This window comes from Metopolophium dirhodum, chromosome 4 (genome assembly GCF_019925205.1).
Source record: "Metopolophium dirhodum isolate CAU chromosome 4, ASM1992520v1, whole genome shotgun sequence".
In the NCBI taxonomy this organism is placed as follows: Eukaryota; Metazoa; Arthropoda; class Insecta; order Hemiptera; family Aphididae; genus Metopolophium; species Metopolophium dirhodum.
This window is the reverse complement of record NC_083563.1, coordinates 29,405,249-29,427,925: the sequence shown is the minus strand read 5'-3', so window position 1 is coordinate 29,427,925 and position 22,677 is coordinate 29,405,249. Positions and strand designations below refer to the sequence as shown.

At 27.9% G+C, this 22,677-nt stretch overlaps 1 protein-coding gene across 1 annotated transcript; it reads left to right on the top strand.

Moving 5' to 3' along the window:
• Positions 1–18: 18 nt before the first annotated feature.
• Positions 19–22,300, top strand: LOC132942374 (sodium-dependent dopamine transporter). Its single transcript, XM_061010692.1, has 13 exons — positions 19–161; positions 3,095–3,336; positions 12,840–12,974; positions 13,055–13,209; positions 13,513–13,613; positions 13,671–13,809; positions 13,885–14,019; positions 15,872–15,975; positions 16,340–16,577; positions 16,782–17,010; positions 18,043–18,143; positions 19,162–19,329; positions 19,430–22,300. The coding sequence occupies exons 2-13, from the start codon at positions 3,147–3,149 to the stop codon at positions 19,559–19,561; spliced, it is 1,827 nt and encodes a 608-aa protein (XP_060866675.1). The 5' UTR covers positions 19–161; positions 3,095–3,146; the 3' UTR covers positions 19,562–22,300.
• Positions 22,301–22,677: the final 377 nt, after the last annotated feature.

Below are 22,677 nucleotides of genomic sequence, written 5' to 3'. Positions count from 1 at the left end.
GCTCCGATTGGTCGACGCGTTGTGAAAATGCACGAAACCACCGACAATATTATTTTGTCAGATCGCGCGCCTTATTTGATCTTCACAATCATACGACGTCCAATTTACGCGGGTGTGCTGATGCTTCGGGGACGGGTATCCAACCAGCCGAAAGGCACCAGGTATAATATTATACATTTTGTACGTTTAAATAAATTAATGTTGATAATATAGGCACCTACCTACTTTACTTATGATTTTACGTCTGTATAATACGTTCGTTATTCAAATGCAATTTGCATTATGCATGTATAACAATACAATTAATATTATATGAATTAAGTATTTGCATAACAATATTGTAAGACTGCACGATAATTCATATTAAGATATCAGTTGGTATATCAGTTTTATTTATCGTATCAAAAGAAACTCAGGATGTTTAAAATAAACTTTATATTTTGTATGATGAAAAATAAATTTATCTATTAATACAATGTAAACTTTAGGTAATTTTATAAATTGTACATAATATACAAAATTATTTTATGATAATATTAACTGGCGTTGTATACTTACTAATGTTCTTAAATCTGCTACCTTTTTAAACACTTCAATTAATCTTTTATTATTTAGATTTTTTTTTAAAGTAAATATTTCTTATTTCGTGTGTTTGGATCATTGTTTAACAAATAATCTACATCTTGTAATTTTTCAATAATTAAAACTATACGATAAAAATAAATAATATAGTAAAAAATATTAAACGATTAGCTGTTAGGTAATAGCCAATAAGTAGTGAGTACTGGAGGGATGAAAATTCAGCAACCATAAAATAATATCTAAATCTAAAGATACATTATTGTTCAGTTAAATCCATTTTATTGAGTTATAAGCATATTCGATTCTATGAATATTGTATTTGTATATATTTCAATATTTGATGATACTGCCCTTTTGTGAAAAAAGTGATTTATTTTTTACTATTTATTTAATTTCTCCAAAATATTAAGGTAACCTATCAGTCTTTTAATTTTTTATTTAAAATGAAATAAAAGTACTTTTAAATTATTAATAATATTTGGAAATATTTACAACATTTTAACCAGTGTATCGGAATAAAATACTTTCAAACGATATTGAGTGTTATAATATTTCTGTCTTTTACATTTTGTATTTTAGTATGTAAGCTTTATAACCATATTTCTATATTATTTTTACAAATAAATTTAGAAGATCGGGTAAAAGTGATTTCCAAAATTTCATACTATCGCACTATTTAATTATACTTGTGTTATTCCCTGTTTATTTAACGGCTATTCGATAACATTTCATGGTTGTTTAATTAAAAAATGAATAAGTTTCGAAATAGGTAATTAGTTAGTCACGGAGTATTACGTACATGTTCAACAATATTAAATGAGTACGTGGATGGAGCGTATCTGTTAGATTATTTGTGTAATTCAATTATAAACGCAATAAACTGGCGTTCAGGGCGTCGATATTGCTCATGTTTTCATTAATTTTCGTTTGGAAATGATATAAATTGGTAATTTATAATGATATTTTCGATTAAAATAATATAAGATAATTAATTTCCTTACTCATGTGATGTGACATATTTTAAAATGTCTAATGAAAATACAAATAAATAATACCAGTACTAAAATTTAAAAAATATTCCGAGTACATGTTATAACTAATTTATATTGTAAATAAATACATTGATATAATATTTTCAATATTATATATTAAAATTAAATTAGATATGTCTTGTATTGTATTGCTTATTAGTTATTTTAAAATGCACAGTAACTATATAATTATAATATGAAACAGAACAGAATATATTTTGGCTTTGTAGATAAACGAACAAAAATCATACTAGGTGTAACAATATATTTTATTTTAATTTCTTGCTCTTAAAATTTGGAAAATGTAACCAATTAAAAAAAATGTTTAATTCTTAAAGTGTGTATGCAATTTCCATAATAATCGTTCAAATTATATCTTGTTTATTTTTTCATTTGTGTTAAAAGTATTCGTTAAATTTGATTTTAATATTCATAAGTTTACCATGTTATAACTTTAGTTGGTTCGATGTATTAGAAATATCGTTATCTTTAACGTAACGTGTGCATCAGTGTATCAATAAGTAACATTATACAAATTTTGACAAAAGAATGCCTAACAATATTTTTCAATCGTAATAGTTCTACTACGGTAGTCGGTAACACGGACTTTGGATTTACTGAAGTAAAAACATTCTTCAGAAATCAGAGAAATACTTCTTTACACACGCATTACATATTTTATTCTCAGGTTTCTTGTATTATTTATAAAACTACATATATTTATATCACAATACTTTAAAATTCATCGATTCTCTGATATATATATATATATAGTAATATAATATATATTGTACATTACAGTGGTGGACAATTCATTATTTTTACGTTTGATTAGCACATAACATTTTTTTTGTGTGTCAATAAAACGCGTTGAGGAACCACTCAATAACTGATTTAGTCAGACACTCTCATATCGCCCGTGTTTATATCATATTATATTATTATTATATTTGTATGTTCGGTGTATTAGGTAATATAGATAGGTTTAACAGCTACCACGTCGAACTTAACGAATGAAAAACGAACAAACATAATAATATGCGTTGTGAGTGTGTGTACAATAGGCTTTATGTTTTCCTACTTTGGCAAAGGGCTTTGTTGTTTGATAATTGCTGGTTAATTAAATTGCAGTGAACGCGGGCACCGGGTCCAGTATACCTACTCATAATATAATGTGTCGACGACAGTTCAATCACGCTGGCTAAAGCCTTCATGTATCATCCCGCTGCATAGATTACTATATTATTACTGCTGTATACCCTCCCGTCGTTGAAAAAAAAAACGTATTATATTATAATGCATAATGTATGTTGTATACATTGTTCAGTTATTGCGGTGCGTACCGCAATCGGAATTCGTTCATCGGCGTAAAAAATTAAAATCGATTGCCAGCCCACGAATTTAATAATTTCAATATTCTCGTTCGTAGTTCATACATTATATTGTCTGCGATACGATAAGTCAAAATTTGTATTCTGCAGGAAAGCGGGCGGATAGTTCGGAGACGCAGATTGGGGGGGGCAATCGCGTGACATGGGCACGGACGACGAGGACGGCGGTGCCGGAGCCAACACGCCGCCGGCTGACCCGCTGGAGCGGCGTAGGCGACCGGGCAGGGAACAGTGGTCAAACAAAACGGATTTCCTGATGTCGGTCATTGGATTCGCCGTGGACTTGGCCAACGTATGGCGATTTCCATACCTGTGCTATAAGAACGGCGGAGGTGAGCACTTTTGAACACGCGTAATGCGTATATTATACAGATATAGTATAGTGTTTAAAATTTTAATATTACCATTAAAACAATAATTATTTGGTAAACATAAGGATGGGTAAATCTAGCTGAGAAACCATTTGAATTGTCGGGAATTTGTGAGAATCATAAGGCTAAATAATGGTGTATTTTATTTGTATATTCAAATTTTTATGCTAAATTTCAACGTCAAAATCATTTATACTGCAGTGTATAATTATAAAAACAAAAGTCTATAGGTTTAATTGGTATCTGCTGTTGCTGAATCAATGGGTCCCATATACTCCCATTACAATTCTTTGATTTTTTTTATTACATTAGGTAATACGCATAAAAATAAATAAACAAACCGTGAACATTGTAGGTAAGTACTAAATATAACAATTTAATCCAACGAAGATTTTATAACTTGTATTAATACAGTGAAACTTCCTTTTAACAAAATTTTCCGTTTAACGAAATATTTTTGAGAACCAAATTTATTCAATTCTATTAAACTAAATTCTCTATAGTACGAATTTTTTTTATGCTCTATGAGACTTCGTAATATGTAAGTTTCACTGTAATAGGTACAATTATAAATATAATCAAACCTCAGTAATATTCGAGGTAATATTTATGTTAAAATGTTGTATAATTGTATCTACTAAATATTTGTACTAGAAAAACAATACTGTTCTAATAAATTATAAAATAATAAAATAGATTTATTGATTGAATGATGAACTAAATTTTAAAATTTTTTTTCTTGGCTTGGTGTAGACAATAATTGACGAAGAAAACGTTCATTATTTTCACGTGCCCACAAAAAATATTTGCTATCACTTATGGCTAATCGATTATTTTGTCGGTTACTATCACGTATACTTATGACATAAATTTTTTTTTATACATATCTACCTAATATAAAAATACATAAATTAAAATATTATGTCACTGTTTAATATTATAATAACAAAAAATAATAACTGAACAAAATTGTAATTTTTACACAGTTTTTGGTATTCCCAGGAATTTCCTATCTAGCCATTGTTGGGAATTTCTGGGAATGGAATATTCCTTCACAGGATCGTTCTTAGGAATTTACAGGAGTTCAAATCTACCATGGTCACCAAAAAGTTTAACCATCTCCACTCAGAATCGTTTTTCGTATAATCGTATACGTCGATACTCGTGATAGGTACTCGTCAATGATATCCATTGCAATGACCCTATCAATGACGAGGCGCACTCAACAATTAGACACCTAATAATATGTACACCTACATGTACACTGTACAGTATGTACAGCGATTATCTATAGTTGTCCATTTTTTTTATTGTTTTAACTAAAGAAAAATATATATTCAGGACATTAAAACACTCAGTGGGTTAGCTAGCGATGTTTTTTTTTACTGTTTTCCGTTTTATTTTCCATAACTTGAACTCTCCTTTTAATATGGAAGCATATTATACACTTTCATTTAAATTGTCTTTATAAAAATCATAAGCTAATTTAACATTATAAAATTATCTACTGCATACTTTAGAAAGTAATAAACAAGACAGTGAAGTTCAAATGTCTGAATTTGATTTAACCCTTTCATTAAAAGAAGAAATCAAATCATCAAAATATGGATAAAACAAATGGAAACCATGTATTAAGTGCAACAATTATTATTGAATATTATAATTACCTTTGTTATTTTGAGTTCCTACTATTCTTCTATTCTTGGAACTGTGTATAGGAAAGACACCTTACTGCAATAACTTACTGCTAGTAAAATCAAAAACTCTATATTCTAATATATTGTTTTCTTAAATTTTTTAAGACAACTACAGCTGGTGTGAAACGTTATCTATAACTGTGGTAGAGATGATCATTTTTAATGTAGATATCATAATTCATAGTTATAGGTACCTTATGTTGTTATTATAATCTACATAGCTAATAGTTAAAAAAATAATATCTTAGGAGAGGGGCACGTGCCCTAATAATACGTGACTACGGCACTGTGCGATATTAAAATGAAAGATTGTACCTTATACAGTACCTAATACAATTTATATTATTATAAATATTATAATTATTATTAGTATATTATAATTAAAATGCTATACCCTCAAAACATGAGTCCTATTGTCGATACTGTGTGAATTATATAAAGCTATATATTTTGTACGCATATGTCGCATATAAGAATTAATTATAATTTACATTATATAATAATTAATTATGTACCCATATACAACGGACAAAAATAATTACATCTTAAGCAAGAAATAATAATTATAACTATAAGCTATAGCCCAAGTTTAATTAAATGTATGAGACTTAAATGAAATTATGAGACTATCGTTTACCTTACCTATATATTATTCCAGTCACCCGTCGCTATATAGCTTCAGTGTTATTCTTAGATTTCAATTCCAAAATTTGGTCTTTTTTGTTTTTTTTAATACATTCATTGTAAATAGTATGAGAACGACAGAGAACTTTTTTACGGAAGTATCAGTTTGATTTCTATATAAAAACAAAAAAAGCATAATATTATGTTTGGAATATTTGGACTAAAAGAATTTGGGTGATAAATATAATTTAAATTAATTAAAACATGCAATCGGTAATAATATCAATATTTTTATGGCGGATTGAAAATAATATTTTAAAAAACATAATAATATATTATTATCTAATAATTAAAATTATCTTTTATTGCTAAATAATTCTCGAATTTAAATAAAAATTAACTATTTGGTGATGTCTGGTGTAATAACTTTTTTGTGAAAGGAAAACTGAACAGAGATTGTATTTTTTAAAGCCTTAGGAATTTACATTTAATCTTTGTATATTGTAGAGTAAGTTATTTTAAAATGTACTTATATACAATCAAGTTGTATAGACAGCTATTAGGAAAAGTACAAATCACGTTTCAACGAATGTTTAATTTATCAACAGATACTATATGAATATGAAACATTATTTTGCTTGTTAAAATGGAATAATAAAAATTGAACGGAAACCCTTACTTTTGTGACCTGGGTGAAAAAGAGGGGCTCTTTATTGTAAGCTTCTTTCCACGAATCTTGCAACGGTTAAGTATAAAATACTCGGAGAAGGGGAAGTAAAATCTGAACCGTTTAAGATGTAATACAAAATAAAAAGAAGAATGAACATCAGTAGGGCGAGTGCACCGGAACTGATGACAATTTTCTCTCTTGATCGCCTTCTCCAACACGTATTTCATTGACTGGCGCATTTCAGTAAAAAGGTTTTGAAATGTTAAAATGCATTTACACCTCTTTCATTATTATTATTTATCAAGACGAAAAAGTTTATGCGATTGAGTATTTTCAAATAAAAAACCATTACCTTTTACTTTTTAGTTGTACAGACAAGAGGAAGGTAATTTTTTTCATTAGTGAATTTATTCATTTATGAAATATGAAATATTATAAATGAAGTATATTTTGATTTTCATTTATTTAGTTTAATTTTTAATTTTGTAAACTAGGAAAGTAAATCTATACATTTAAATCAATTTTATTGTAAAAGTAAAATTGTAACTATTCAGGATTGAAAATATTTGATATATTATAAGAACTGAATTAATAATGTAAAACTGTACAGTGAACCGTAGGAGGTTCCTACTTACAGATTTAAATGATAATTTTAAACTTGTGTTAGGGGTATGTGTGTAGGTGTGTATCATGATTTTTGAAAATGATGGAAATGGTGAATTTGGTTTTGAGACAAATATATGATTTATGACTTATTTGTTTTTATATACACACTATAAGCGACACCAGTATACATAATTTTCCAATTAATCCGTCCACACAGAGTCACTCTATCATAATTATTATTAAAACCGAAAATAATTTATTAGTTGATGTGGGTAATAGGCTTAACGATCATTCTCTCTCCCTTAAAAAAAAAATAGCAAGCTGACTATGGCATTGTATAAACAAACAATACCTACGTATATAGTTTATTCATCAGGTGTACATACCTATACTACGCGTATTCAAAGAAGAACCATTACATTTACATGTTATTTTATTGACATGAGTTCGATTTTTATTTATTCAAAACTAGATTGACGTTTTACTAATAAAACCCACCAAAACGCTTGTACACATCACGTCATCACTTATCAATCTCATCATCATCGTATATACCTACAGTTTTGGTTTTGTATCAAATAAAAAAAAAAACGACTAAACTCGTACCTATATATTGTTAGGTACATGAAACTGTTGTACCGTGGAGTATTCGCGGTTTAATTGTATACCTACGTAGATGCTTTTTTTTTTAAATATTATACTAATTTTAGTAATTAAAGTTTGTTTGCTAAATTCATTCGTCATCGTACTTTCGTATTTTCATCATCCGTATAAACGAGTGTTATGTTAATTGTAATGTTTTTTTTTTTTATTGTTTTACGCCCAACGTTATATATTTTGTTAATTTGCACGTGTTCGAGATAATCGTTTTCACGACACAATAATGTATAATATATGACGGATTTACAGCCTATTGTGTGCAGTTTTGCTTGTTTTGAACGTTAGGTATTGCATGTTTAAATTCTAATCACCAATACATATAGGCTACACATCTGTTCTCGATTTATTCACGATATATAATACATATAGTAATACATATGACATGGTCCGATTTACTCTTAACTCTTCTGATGACGTGTAGTATATGCCACGACTCGTATAATACAATATCATAATAATAGCTAAAGTTGAGATAGTTAATGAAAATACTTAACTTGAGCTAGTGAAGTTAAATCAACGTTAAGAACGTTTGTCTATAAGTTAATTGTTATCAAACAATACATTCCGTATTCAACTGTACATTTTTTGGTTAAGAAGAAAATATGAACTTAACTCTGTCAATAAGAAGTTCAATCTCTTTTTTTTTAATCACCACCTAGTTCACACTTAGTCATTGTGTATCTTTCAATTACTTTTTTATTACAACCAAATATTTTGTTAAAAATGCATCCTATACTATTCCTTCTTATTACACACTAGCAGCTGTTTACGTAATCAGACATTTGTGTCAACTAAATTTAGAAATCAAGGAATATTAAATAAATACATTTTATTTGTTTTTATGTATAAAAAATAATTTCATTTACAGTAATTAAACAAAAAAATTATGAACTATTATTAGTTTAAACTGCATTTATAGATAATGTACACGGTATACCTAAGTATGATTTTAACCTACCGTACTATTTTTCAAATTAACTGGAAGTATCTAAGTTGTTACAATATGGATTCTTTATGTAGTTAAATTAGAAAATAAATTAACTAGTAAAGTTTAAAAGTTTAAACGTATTAATTTTTTAACCTAGCTTTAACTTGCAAACTAGTTATTGCCCACATTTGATAATAGATGGTGTATACATGTATATAGGTATAGGGGTTAGTTTTTCCCATCATTGAAAGGGTGCAGGCCGTAACGAGAGTATTATTACTCAGCACATTTTTATTTTTCAAACGAATATACGTTAATTAGCCGTCACATCATTTTTATTTCCTCCCGCCAAAAATAGCTAATACAACCCGTAGTAGCGAGTATAAAGTGGGTAAGTATACCGGAAATATTTTAAAACAATAGGCGCCCTGAGTAATACATGTGACAAAAGTGATTTATGAACAGCGCGGTACATGACATATCCATAATGTGCTTGTCAGACCATGACTTTTGGTCCACTTTGTTCATTTCACTTGCATCAGAATTACGAAAAGATACAGCGTATGGGATTTTATTATATGAGTATAGGTTAGGGCCGTAGGGGACACTCTCTGGAAAATAATAATATAGTATAACCATTATTGATGTTTTTAACCATAAGTGCCCGGACACGGTGTACCCGTGCACGTGTGGACGTATTTTATTCGTTTTATTTATTATATTATAAAGTATATACTATATGCACCGAACGGGGGAGGTTGCAAATTATACAAAGGGCTGCAATAAACAAAAACCCAGCAAAATCATAATATTTTGTGATTATCTTCTTTCGAAAAATCGAAGAAAAAAATTGGTGGCAGAGTACATGGAAATTATATGCAAAACTCTTGCAGCCAGTGATTCGTATACAGATCAGTAGTGGTTCGTATACAGCTGATCAAAGGGAACTTCCTACGGGAAATGAGAAAATTTTGTTACCGACAGGAAATAATGTTCGAACACACGGAAATGGTTCATTACTGCAGATAAATCGCACAGTCTACTCGTATATATTATACACCTTTAGGCATATCGAGAATCAAAAGGTGTAAACTTAAATCACGGTTTTCAGATTATACAGCACTATATCTTGGTAAGCTTTACGGATAGGTGTATTCATACAGGCACAGTTTAAAATTTTCCTTAGTCTGTAAAACGGTATATTAGAACGTCTAAAATATATTTAACATTTTTATGTAGGTAATACTACCTAGATTTTTACATCATAATCACATTAAAATGTTGATGATTTGTTGTGAATTTATTTGCGTTTTTTGTACGATTATAATTTATAATTACGAAGAAATTTAAACTTAAACTCAAAAACACATTTAGACTGTATAATAAGGGCTATAAATACAGGTAAATTAAGATAAAAAAAAAAATTTTATCGAATGAAAAAATATTGAACTTCGAAGTATAACACTTTTTGAAAATGTCAGAATTATATAATTTAATTTAGTAAAACATTTAAAAAAAAAATGTTATTACATAATTAACTGTATGCTAATAACCATAACCGTTGAAGCGTTTTGTTCGATAAAAAAAAAAAATTACAAGATCACTTTGATTCTACTCAATAAAAATTTTTTATTTACAAGTTAAATAATGCATATTTCAATGCATATGTTTTCTAGCATATCCACTCATTGGTAATACAGTACCAAATGTAACTGTTTTAAGAATATAGAATTATTGGACTCAATATTTTTTAATTTATTGACTTGATTCCAATTTTATTCTTTGAAAAATAAAATACGTTTTGGGTTTTTAGATTTAAAATTATAAGTTATTGGAATAATGCGTTCATAATATAATATAATAAATAAAACCCTGAGTTTGATATCCGTCTCATTCTTCTTGGTAGGAAATGAAAAATAATCTATTGAACAATTACTATCCGTACCTATATTCTGCACATAAGTGATTCCATTGACTTTCTTACACCGTGTAGGTATAAGGTATAAGGTACTTTCAACATTATGATAAACCTCTTACCGGCGTGGAATTATTGTATTTATGAAATGAAATTGCGGCAGATAATACTTCTTTGTAGAACGTAATAGTCTCGGAAAATTAATTTGTACAAATCTGTACTATATAATCTACAAACACATTTACTATAAAATTGTATTTTTATTAAATTTATAGTGATTTGATTGTTACAGAAAGTCACTGCACTACTTATCTTTATTCCTAATTTTATCACGAGTTTTCAAGTAGGTAGGTATACTAAAATTGTTGTTAATAAAATATTAAAATTATGTGACTTGTGACAAAATAGCAATTACATTTCATATAACTACGTCATAAACAATAACGATTATAAATTTAAATAATTAAATTGTTAATTTTTTAGATTCTAAGTGGAGCGAAGACTGTATTAGTTAGGTTAGGTATACAATGATGTGTTTTTAAATTTTTGGTTATCTTAATTTTTTGTGTCTAAACACTTGTTGTGGTAGAAAACTAAGCAAATATTAGGTCTTGTCAATGCGCTTGTTGGGGTCAAAAGAAAAATTCCACAATAATTTTCTAAACAATTTTGTTATTAATAAATACCTAGGCTTGAATATTTAATACAGGTTCCTCATACGTTTTTCTTATAGCAATTACAATTTAAATCATATTGAAAATACGCATTCATAATTTTTATTTAAAGTACATAATAAATTGAATACCTGTTCGAATTTAACAAAATTACTGTGACAGTACAGTAATTACAGTGACCTACTCGACAGTCGACATCTACTTTAACTTTATAGTAGTGAGTATAGCGACTTTCTTGATTTTTATATTTAATAAATGATTAATTTCATATAAACTATACACTAAATTTAGTTAGTTAATTGATTCGCCAAATTTTACTACTAAACCGGATGATGATATTATTATAGCGTTAATAGTTATTAGTTTTAATGCAATATTCACATGCACTTTGTCATCTTCCATTTATCATTACTGATTTAACCTTAATTATTACGAAGTTTCCTTTACTGCCATCACTCGTTTTACACCTAAAATGTCTTTAATAATAATGTATGATGTACTATATTGAATTTCAAACCACTTTGTCATACAGATCAAAGGGCCTTTACATTCTGGATTTACATTATCTATATAGGAAATGTATAAGGTATACAAATCAAATTATTTTCGGCACATGTAATTTTACTTATTTATTTATCTGTGACAGTAAACGAACAAGTCCAAAGACCAATATTATTATAAAAAAATCTTTTATATAATACAATTTATAGGTGATAAAACACCTGAAATGTATCATTGCGAATAAGTATTAATATTAAAAAAAAAAAATCCTCAAATTCAATTTTTTAAATATTATTCTGTTTATGTTATTTCGATCAATACAGCTCTTTTAAAAAAAGGAGTTTTACAAAAGATGCAATCTCAATAATTTAAATTAAATTAAATAAATAGATAGGTAAGCAGTATTGTAATACAATATTAATGGTATAGCTGTAGTCCGTAGCATCTGTATACTGTATGGGTATATTTATTTATGAAATAATTGTTGTTAACTATATTAAATAGTTATTATTTAATTATTTTTGTCATATTTGATATCCACTCTAATACCACTGCATTCAATAAATATATGAACCTATATATTATGTAGTCTATATTCATACAAATTATTAATAGTTTAGAATTTTAGTTGAAAAATTGTGTCAGTAAAGCTTTAAAAAAAATAAAATATGGATATAAATATTTAAATCATAATAGGAAATTAATAATAATAAAAATTAATGTGGCCCACCAGATACATTAAGTATCTACCTGCAGCTAACCTATTTGATACTATTATTACCTATAGCTGTAGTCCTCATCACCGCAATAATAATTACGACTCACGACATGTAATAATACAATATTATTAAAAATATTAATTTATTTTCATCAAACTTGTTACCAAATATTGTAAAACGTGTGTGAGAATAATACTATTGAAAGACAATTGGATATCGAGTACTGAAAAGTTGTTATTGAAAATCAAATACGAGATAGATAATAATATTACGAACTTTATCATTATATAATCTTTACTCATTAGTCGTTATGCTTTAATTTTAAACTGTTAAGATTTTTTGTAAATATTGAATTTAAATGTTTACCATGCATATATTCTATTATATGTTGTAATATTTTATTTTAAAGTAAAAATGAAAACGCTCAAGTATTTTTTTATCGTTTTTAATACTCATGTTATTTTTTCAAGGGGCTTTTTTAATACCTTATTGTACCATGTTGTTGGTTGGTGGAATTCCTTTGTTCTATATGGAATTGGCCCTCGGGCAATTTTATCAAACTGGGGCAATAACATGCTGGGGTAGGCTAGTTCCGCTGTTCAAAGGTAAGTTTTCATAATTTTGACAGTTTATTGAACATTAAGACAACATTTTCAATAATCCGAATTATTTATGAATAATTTAGGCATTGGTTACTCAGTCGTCTTGATTGCGTTTTATGTGGACTTCTATTACAACGTAATCATAGCATGGGCATTACGATTTTTTCTGGCTTCGTTTACGAACATTTTACCTTGGACCACCTGTGACAACGACTGGAATACAGATTTCTGCCAACCGGTAAATTGTGTTTTATTTCTCTAAATCTATTTACGGATACTTATTTAAAAACTCTTTCTGTTCTTTTTACTTCTATTTATAAATATTTAGTTAATTGTTAACAAATTTGGTTGTACTTACAACAATACATTTCATTAAGTTTTGTTAAACTATGATTATTAAAGATAAAAATGAAAATACTGTTCTTATAATGGTATATTTATTACTATTATTAAATATTTATACCGTAAATGAGTTTTATGATTATTAATAGTATTTTTGACTAACGTATATTTTTTTACATGAATTTTTAATAAACATTAGTTAACGATATGGTCAAATGATTCAAGTTTAAACTCAATAGACAACGTTACAGTATTAGCAAATGATTCCCGCTTAGCATCTGCATCTTCAGAGTACTGGTTGTAAGTACCTAATTTGTTTTAACTTAATATACAAAATAAAAATGGTTTATTTTTCAGACGGAGAGTGCTCGAATTAAACCACAGTGAAGGTATTCATGATTTGGGATACATTAAATGGGATATGGCAGGATGTTTGTTTTTGGTTTACCTTATATGCTACTTTAGTTTATGGAAAGGAATATCTACTTCAGGAAAAGTTGGACATTTTGCTTATTATTATTTTTATACATAGATACATTCTAATAATTCATAAAACAATATTTTTACATAGGTTGTTTGGTTTACTGCATTGTTTCCATACGTAGTATTAATTTTCTTACTCATCAGAGGAATCACTTTACCCGGTTCAGCACAAGGCGTCCGTTATTACTTGTATCCGAACTTTTCCATGATTGCTAAACCAGAGGTAAGATTATTTATTTATTCTAAATCTAAAGTATAAAGTATAGGTCTGTAAACAGTCTATGAAAAAAGGTTTAGAAGAGTTAGCGTCTAATCGTTATGATGTCAAATTGCATTAAAAATTTAAAATACAGATGGTTCTGTACTGCCCTGGAAGTACAGCAGGATACTCGTTAAATTGTATTCAACATCTTTATCTAAGTGTTTTGAAAATAATATGATTTTTATAAGTGAACTTGAAAATTGCAAAAATCATAGTTTTAGTAAATGCATAATTTAAGGATAAAAATGATGAGGTATAATATATCGACATTAAATCTAGATTCCGGATAGGCACCCAACTATAAAAACCAAATATTCGAAAAGTACCTATAAATACTATTATTATAATTAAGTCCGTTTTCAGACATACAATTATTATTCTGCTTATTAGACTTTGATTCTTTAATTGTGCTACACTTATATTATATACTTATAATCGATTATTTTTGACTTAACATTAACAATTTATACTTAGTAATATGAACCGATTTATATACTGAATATATTATAGTCGATCTAATTCCGCAAATATCTTACTAGTTGAAAACTAGAATTTGAAGAAAATAAAAACAATTTCACATCAAAAACCTCCACATGGCACACCATATTATACTAATAGTATTATATTCACCACATATTTTTATGATTGAAATTATACAGCTGTTTACGTATTCCCCTAACATTGCGACGGATAAAGTAGTGTCCATTATGAACACCCCCATTGAGGAAATGGAATTGTCGTGTCAAAATGAGATTTCATTTTCTTGCTGAATCTTATATTGACCACTATAAGCAGTGGCCTAAGTATACATGCATTATACGTACACTAAACCTTTCGACAATTTGAAATGCGTACCTTACTTATACTAACTGAATTTTATTATGAACCACTGACATCAAAATAAATCAGACACTATAATGTATGTAGGTACACACACACACACACACACACACACACGCACACACACACACACACACACACACACACACACATACACACTCACGTACCAGATATATCACGATATTATATATTATTTTATATTGTGTGTCATGTGACTCATGTCTAAATATATATAGTCGCATTATACATAATATAAACATAACACCGTACGTGCCGCATATAAGTAAATATATTATATTATACAAGTATGAAGTCTAGCGTCTTTCTTCGAACATATTTAAAAGTTTCGTTGCTATATTTATCAAATAAAATATGTAGTCGAGTTAAAAATATGTAAGTGTATTAAGTGTAATAGGGAATTAAAATTTACTTTCGTATTTTAGCCAAGTACTTGAATTTCACACTAAATATATATATATTTGAGTAGGTAATTAATTTATTGATTTAATTTTAGTGTTAAGACTTTAAAAATTGGAAAATTATAAAGGTACATCGATCTGCACATCGATTGTATGAAATGAAAGATATATTTCATACTTAAGTATTTCTGAAAATTATTATTTTCTTTGTAATATTTTTAAGTGGTCAGATCTAAGATAATTTCTGATAATATATAGGGCTCAAGTTATATACTTTTGTATTTTATTTTATATGAGTAAAATCAGTAAAAAGTGACCAAAACATTTTATTAGTTGATGACTTAATTTCGTTGCAAATTTGTGTTATAGTTATAGACTTTTTAAATTGTATATTAAAATTTTCTTTTTGAGTTATACATTTTTTGTTACGATAAAAATTCTTATATTTTAATTTTACTTACATTAAGATTATTCGATACAATTCTATCATTTTAATTTGTCGTTGACAATGTTGATTACATTTTTTTGTCTTTAATAACATTAATTTGTGTTAGGTTTGGGTTGATGCGGCTACACAAGTATTCTTTTCACTAGGTCCTGGATTTGGAGTATTATTAGCATATGCTTCATATAACAAATATCATAACAACGTTTTGAGGTAAGTGTTACTTCTTTTTATTTTTACAAACACTAAAATTTATAATATTTGGAAAGTTATTTTCCAATATTTAATGAAAAATGTCCATTAATTATCAAATCAGATGTTTGACGGTAATATAGAACTTAATACACACATACTACATAACAACTTTCATGCACGTCCCACGTACAACAATGTCAGATTAAATTTTGCATGGTTAATTTTGTCTCCACCTATTAATTGTTACTATATCAGAAAAAAGGTTTTGCGTTTTGTAATAATACGGGAGCCACGGTTTGGCCACCACTGTACTATAATATTATTATATGTCCACTATCCATGAATATTACTATATGTGTGTTTTATATGTATGATTGTTTAGAGATGCATATTTGGCAATTATGTGCAATTCAATAACGAGCTTTTTATCCGGTTTCGTTATTTTCACTGTCCTGGGTTATATGTCTCATGTTTCTGGTCGACAAATTCAACATGTGGCAACCGAAGGACCTGGGCTAGTGTTTATCGTTTATCCTGCAGCCATAGCAGCCATGCCAGGATCAGTGTTTTGGGCTTTGATATTCTTCATGATGTTACTCAACTTAGGTCTCGACAGTTCGGTACGATAACAAATTGTAATAACAACAATATAGTAGGTATATTTTTCACATCGTCGTCAATCATGATTAATTGTACAAGCTGAATCAGTTTATGTTTAAGTATTAAAGAAAATTATTACAATTTACAGACATTATAATATAATATATTATTATAAGTGTGTGAGTATATTATTTAAGTATAATTACCATTATGATCCGTTTCAGTTTGGAGGATCCGAAGCAATCATAACTGCGATGAGCGACGAATTTCCATTGATCAGACGCAATCGGGAAGTGTTTGTGGCGTTATTGTTTCTTCTCTATTTTGTGGTCGGTCTCGCATCATGTGCTCAAGGAGGATTTTACTTCTTTAATTTACTCGATCGTTACGCCGCCGGTTACTCGATGCTCATCGCCGTGTTATTTGAAACTATTGCCGTATCGTGGATCTACGGTACGAACATATATTTTTAACAAAGCACAGTATAGGTTTAGTGCTCATTGTGTTTCAACCATAAAGTAAATATTATTTAAACGCTAATCGGCTAATCCACCAGAAAAAACAAGCTTTTTTACGAAAAGATTTATTCGTAAAACCAGAATATAAAATATATTATGTTCAAACTAAGTAGTCTTTTGGATGTACTTCAATCGGAACATCGATAAATCTGTTCATTGTTTGTTTTAACACTGTTAGGCGTGTGTATAGTGGGTAGTTTTCCGAGTTACACAATAGAGGGATAGAAGTACGGATGAACAGTTTTCCAATTAGATTACATCTTATTGAGAGGCGAATTGACGGAACTATAGGTACCCAAGCACAATAGTAATGTATAACTGGGCTCACTGCATTCTTTGTACCTACCATTATTATTTTCAAATAGTTAAATACAGTCAATTATTATCGCATTATATGAAAAATATAAAATGTAAAATGTTAACATTAATACCTGGTGTACCTGCTATAAGATACCTTACCGGGAAAACGTATACCTAAACAAGACCACAATACCTGTTTTCTAGATAGGTACAAGTGTTTTTATATAACAACGACAATTTAAATACTTTTGACTACCGAGTTCTATAATTCTATGTTCAAAATTTACCTCCTCATCAGTGTCGATAAAAAAAGGAATTTTTTCTAACTAGATATTATACATAGTTTAAAAATAAAAAAACTATACATAATTTGTTAGCGACCCATACACGAAGATTCGTGGCCTATAGGTTGTGAGAACGCTAAAAATCTATTATAATATAGGTATACTGTAGTATATACACAATACTAATAGATATATTATACTATGTATAATGTACTGCACATATGAGTATAGCAAGACATTTTACATTTTATTTATGAACACCGCATAAATGTATTACTGTATGGTTGCACATAAAACAATAATATTTTATGTTTAATGGCGAAAGTTTAACATAAATCAACAATGTTTCAATAATAAATTTGTTTTAAAATTGTAATATATAGGTGTCGATAGATTTTGTGACGACATCAAAGACATGATGGGCCATAGTCCTGGCGTTTACTGGAGATTTTGTTGGCGTTTTGCTGCTCCTCTGTTCTTAGTTGTGAGTAAAGTAAAACATTGTCCGGTCACATAAACATTAAACAATCACTAAGCATTTAACGGATCAATAGGGGAGTTTGTAATTTACACCAAATTAAAGATATGTAATTTGCACCATTGCAGGTAGTCGAAAGTAGTGTTTGTAATTTGCACCAAAATAAGGTTATGTAATTTGCACCACCCTCAGGTAGTCCAAAATAGGAATTGTAATTTGCACCAAAATTAAAAACGATTATTTTTTCGATAGTATCTCGATTCTTGATGGTACCAACTTACAAGTTTCTAAATCCTAATATAAATTTAGCTTAGTTTTTATTTATAAAATAGCTGAGCTTATACACATATTGTTGTAAGTTTATATAAAATTGTATAATTATGAATATAAAAAAAAGTTAGCCAATTAAAATAATTATATGTAAGATTAAAAAAAACAAATGTATACAATATAGTTTTCGATAAAAATGTCTATAATCCTATAAAACTTAAGCTTAGTTTTTATTTATAAAATAGCTGAGCTTATACACATATTGTTGTAAGTTTATACAACTAATTATATGTAAAATTATTTTAATTGGTCAACTTTTTTTTATATTCATAACAATACGATTTTATATAAACTTACAACAATATGTACAACAACTTGTAAGTTGGTACTATATCGATATACTATCGAAAAAATAATCGATTTTAATTTTGGTGCAAATTACAATTCCTATTTCTTACTACATGAGGATGGTGCAAATTACAAATGCATTTTAAAAAAAATGGTGCAAATTACACATGTTGTATATATTTTGGGTCAATTTTGGTGCAAATTGACTACAGCCATCAATAGTGAGCTACATGTTACTTAATCATATATCTAGTGGGCAGTGGCCAGTGATCGGCCCATTAAATTATAGTGAACAATAAAATGAATCAATTTGTATATGCGACCCGGCATAAACGTTTCATATTATGCAATTGAAAATAAAAACCTTCTGCATCCGAATTCTTTGTTTTAATTGTTTTTTCAATAGTTTATTATAGTGTACGGACTGTTGGGTTACGAACCGTTGACTTACGAAGGTTACGTGTATCCGGCTTGGGCAAATGTGCTCGGTTGGATAATCGCTGGCAGTAGTGTCGCAATGATTCCAGCAGTGGCCCTTTATCAATATTTCAACACATCGGGAACGCATTTACAAGTAATTTTTTCAAATAATATCAGTTTCGCTGTTGTTATAAGTACACGCACCTACCTATATGGAAATTGGACACTAACGTTTAAATTAATAATTTCTCCAGAGATTGAAAATTCTGACTACACCTTGGCGTGACGAACACGACGACGATCCGATTTCTATAAACGGACTGCATATACTCTCCGATCCAGCGCAAGTGAGATTGACCAGTCCAGTTGCATCCGTAGACGTTTGAGGTCCAATCGAAATGTCATAATAATATTATACTTGCTGAAATAGTGAAGTCCAATGGTTTATTGACCTTGAGCGAGTGAACAGCTGATATCGTCAGTCGTCTAAACACTAGTATTTACATTAGTTATTTTAATTTAAAAGATTGCATTCATAATTTTAATTTGCCTAATGAAATAAGTGCTGCCACCAAAAGTGCTTGTGTGTGAAAATCAAACGGTCATTTCGAAATTATGCTTAATTGGTTATAAAATAGTTGTAGGTAACTATCGTAATAATACATTATATACAGAGTAGGTAATTAAAACTTTTATAATATATTAATTTTATTATAAGTATATTTAATCATTCTTAGATTTTAAATATGAAAAGTTGCAAAGTTGATGATTAAACTGAAAATATATTTGTTTTGTTTGGGTCAATGACAACGAATACTTATATAAATTACGATGATCTCAGTCTCGAATAAAATAATTATAACAAATCGTCATTAACTTCTAACTTGTATTTTGATAATTAATAATAATCAATAGCACTGTAAGTTTTAGTATCGAAAGCTGCAGTACATACATAATGTTAAAATGTAATATCAAATAATAAAAACGACGGTAATCTACCGGTGCAGATAACCGTGATAAAGATCCCATCATAATGTACACTACATATATTGGTACATAATTTTTAATTAATTTTTCTTTTTATTAATTATTATTAGAATAGTACCTTTTATATAACATCTTTAATTAGTGGCTATTTTTTGGGGAGTAAAAGTCTTACAATAGTATTAAATCTGAAATTGAATGAACAGTTAATATAGGTATATTGTGTAATCTATAGTAGGTGGTTTACCATTTTTGTTTTATTTTGATAAAATTTAAACATGCCTAAATAATTCCAATGAAAACTATATTGAATGTGGCGTATTATAATAGCTTTAAAAATATTATGTATAACAAAAAAAAAAATGAAGAGCTAAACTGTTGGTTTTTTGATAAAACAATCTAGTTTTGGGAAAAAAAACTTTTTTAACATGATTAAACTTATCTTTAATCGTGTTTTTTTAACGAATAGTATATATAAGTGTAGGTACCACAATAGAAGTTTTACAATAGAAACCTAACGCTTTTTGATAAATAATAAATTTTGGTACCAATTAGACTATAGCTATAGTACCTCAGCTGGTAACTTAAATGTTATCTTACCTAATTACTAAACTTTTGTTTTTGTAATGTACAAAATGTGTACAATGAATGTATTGAGTGTATTAAATGTAAACAATCAGTGATATTCGTGTTTGAAAATAACTTTTCATCTAAGTTTTTTGTTTTAGACTAATAATACAATAATATTGTATATTCCAATATCGAAGTTACTATATAGTACGCTGTAAAAGTACAATACTAATTAGTGATAACTGATAGACGATAGTTGCCTAGGTATTCAACACGTTAGTATAAGTACATAAATAAATTATATTCTAGTCGTTCTTAAATGTAACAAAATCACTCTTTCACTCCTTCAAAAGTTGTACATGTGAAGTTTAAAGTTATGTAGTTCGAACCGTAATCTAATACTCGAATGATAAATCGAATTGGTTGAAATCGGGGCCAAATAATTCACTTTTATCGGTTTTTTTTTTTAAAAAAACACCGTCTGGAACAATCTAAATTTTTCTGATCTGCGTAGATAGGTAATAATTTAATATTCAAAACTCTGTTCACTGATGATCTTTAACTTATATAAGTGTAGGTAGTAGGTACCTACTAATAGGTTGCACAAATGCGATACGAAATAATATACCGTTATAGTACCTATTGCCTATTACATACCATAAAACATATTATATTCAAAAAACACATTTTCAAGATGCATAGAAACGTTTAGACAAATGTATGCTAGGTAGAAAAATATAATCATGTTATTGATTGATAATTTAAAGATAATTTGGAATTAAGTTACATACAGCGAATAGCGTTGTGTTAAGAATTTTGGCTGACACCAATCTTAGTTGTAGAATAGTCAAACTTTTATAAATTGAATAATGTATGTTAGTAGTTAGTGGGTAGGCATATACCTATATTATATTTGTAGTAGTTAATTACCTAGGTACTAGTTAACGATAGTTAAGTAAAAAATAAAATATTTGTTGAAATATGTAATGAAACAGTAGTTTTTTTAGTCATTGGTTTTTATATTAATCGATATATTGTTAAGGTTTTATTAATGTACTACTTATTTGTATTATTTATAAATAATTATAAAACAGTCTGAATCAACAAAATGTTAACGATACGAGCATAAAAAAAATCGTGTATATATAATAATGTGAAATTAATATATAATTATATAATTATATAGGTACCTTATAATTAATATATTAAAATAGTATGTAAGTCTTATTATACATTATTTATATTATATTCAAAATGATTAACAATCAATTATTAAAATATTATTAATATTTAGACTAGAAACGTATTGAACATTTTTAAATCATAATAATTTATATTCGAATATTAAAGTGATAAATATACATCACTTTAATCAAACATGATTTTATAATGATAAATAATATTTGCTTTTGTAGAATAAATTATTAGATGCTATATACCTATTACATTTCATTGTAATAAAATTCAAACAATAATATAAATAACCAAAAAAAAAATTAAACGTTTGTATGTCATTATAATTATACCCACAAGGCACAAATATATAACAATAACATAAACTTTCAATGTTGACACGTTAATTTATTTGTTGTGACTATGTATATAGGTATATATATAAACTCTAAGACTACGTCAAGGTTGGACTAGGTCTATAGCACGGCCCGGGAAAATAATTTTGAACGGCCTCAATGAAACTTTATAAATATGTAGGTACCTAATCAAATGTTTGTTAACTGAAAATGTATCTTCATAACTCAATAAACAATATATACATAGGTACATTTGAATATTTTCGGATTTAATGTTATACCTTAAATGTTTGCATAATATAATATTTAGTAAGTCAATAACCTATTTATTTTGTTTTGATTCAAAAAAATTGAATAATGAATAATATCTTAATAGGTACACCATAGAAAATAATTAAACTTAACTTTCAAAAAGATAA

Coding starts and splice junctions, on each gene's coding strand:
- LOC132942374 (XM_061010692.1), top strand. CDS start 3,147: ATGGGCACGGACGACGAGGACGGCGGTGCCGGAGCCAACACGCCGCCG. Junction 13,614..13,670: donor GCATCTTCAGAGTACTGGTT/GTAAGTACCTAA, acceptor TTTATTTTTCAG/ACGGAGAGTGCTCGAATTAA. Junction 18,144..19,161: donor CTGCTCCTCTGTTCTTAGTT/GTGAGTAAAGTA, acceptor TTTTTTCAATAG/TTTATTATAGTGTACGGACT.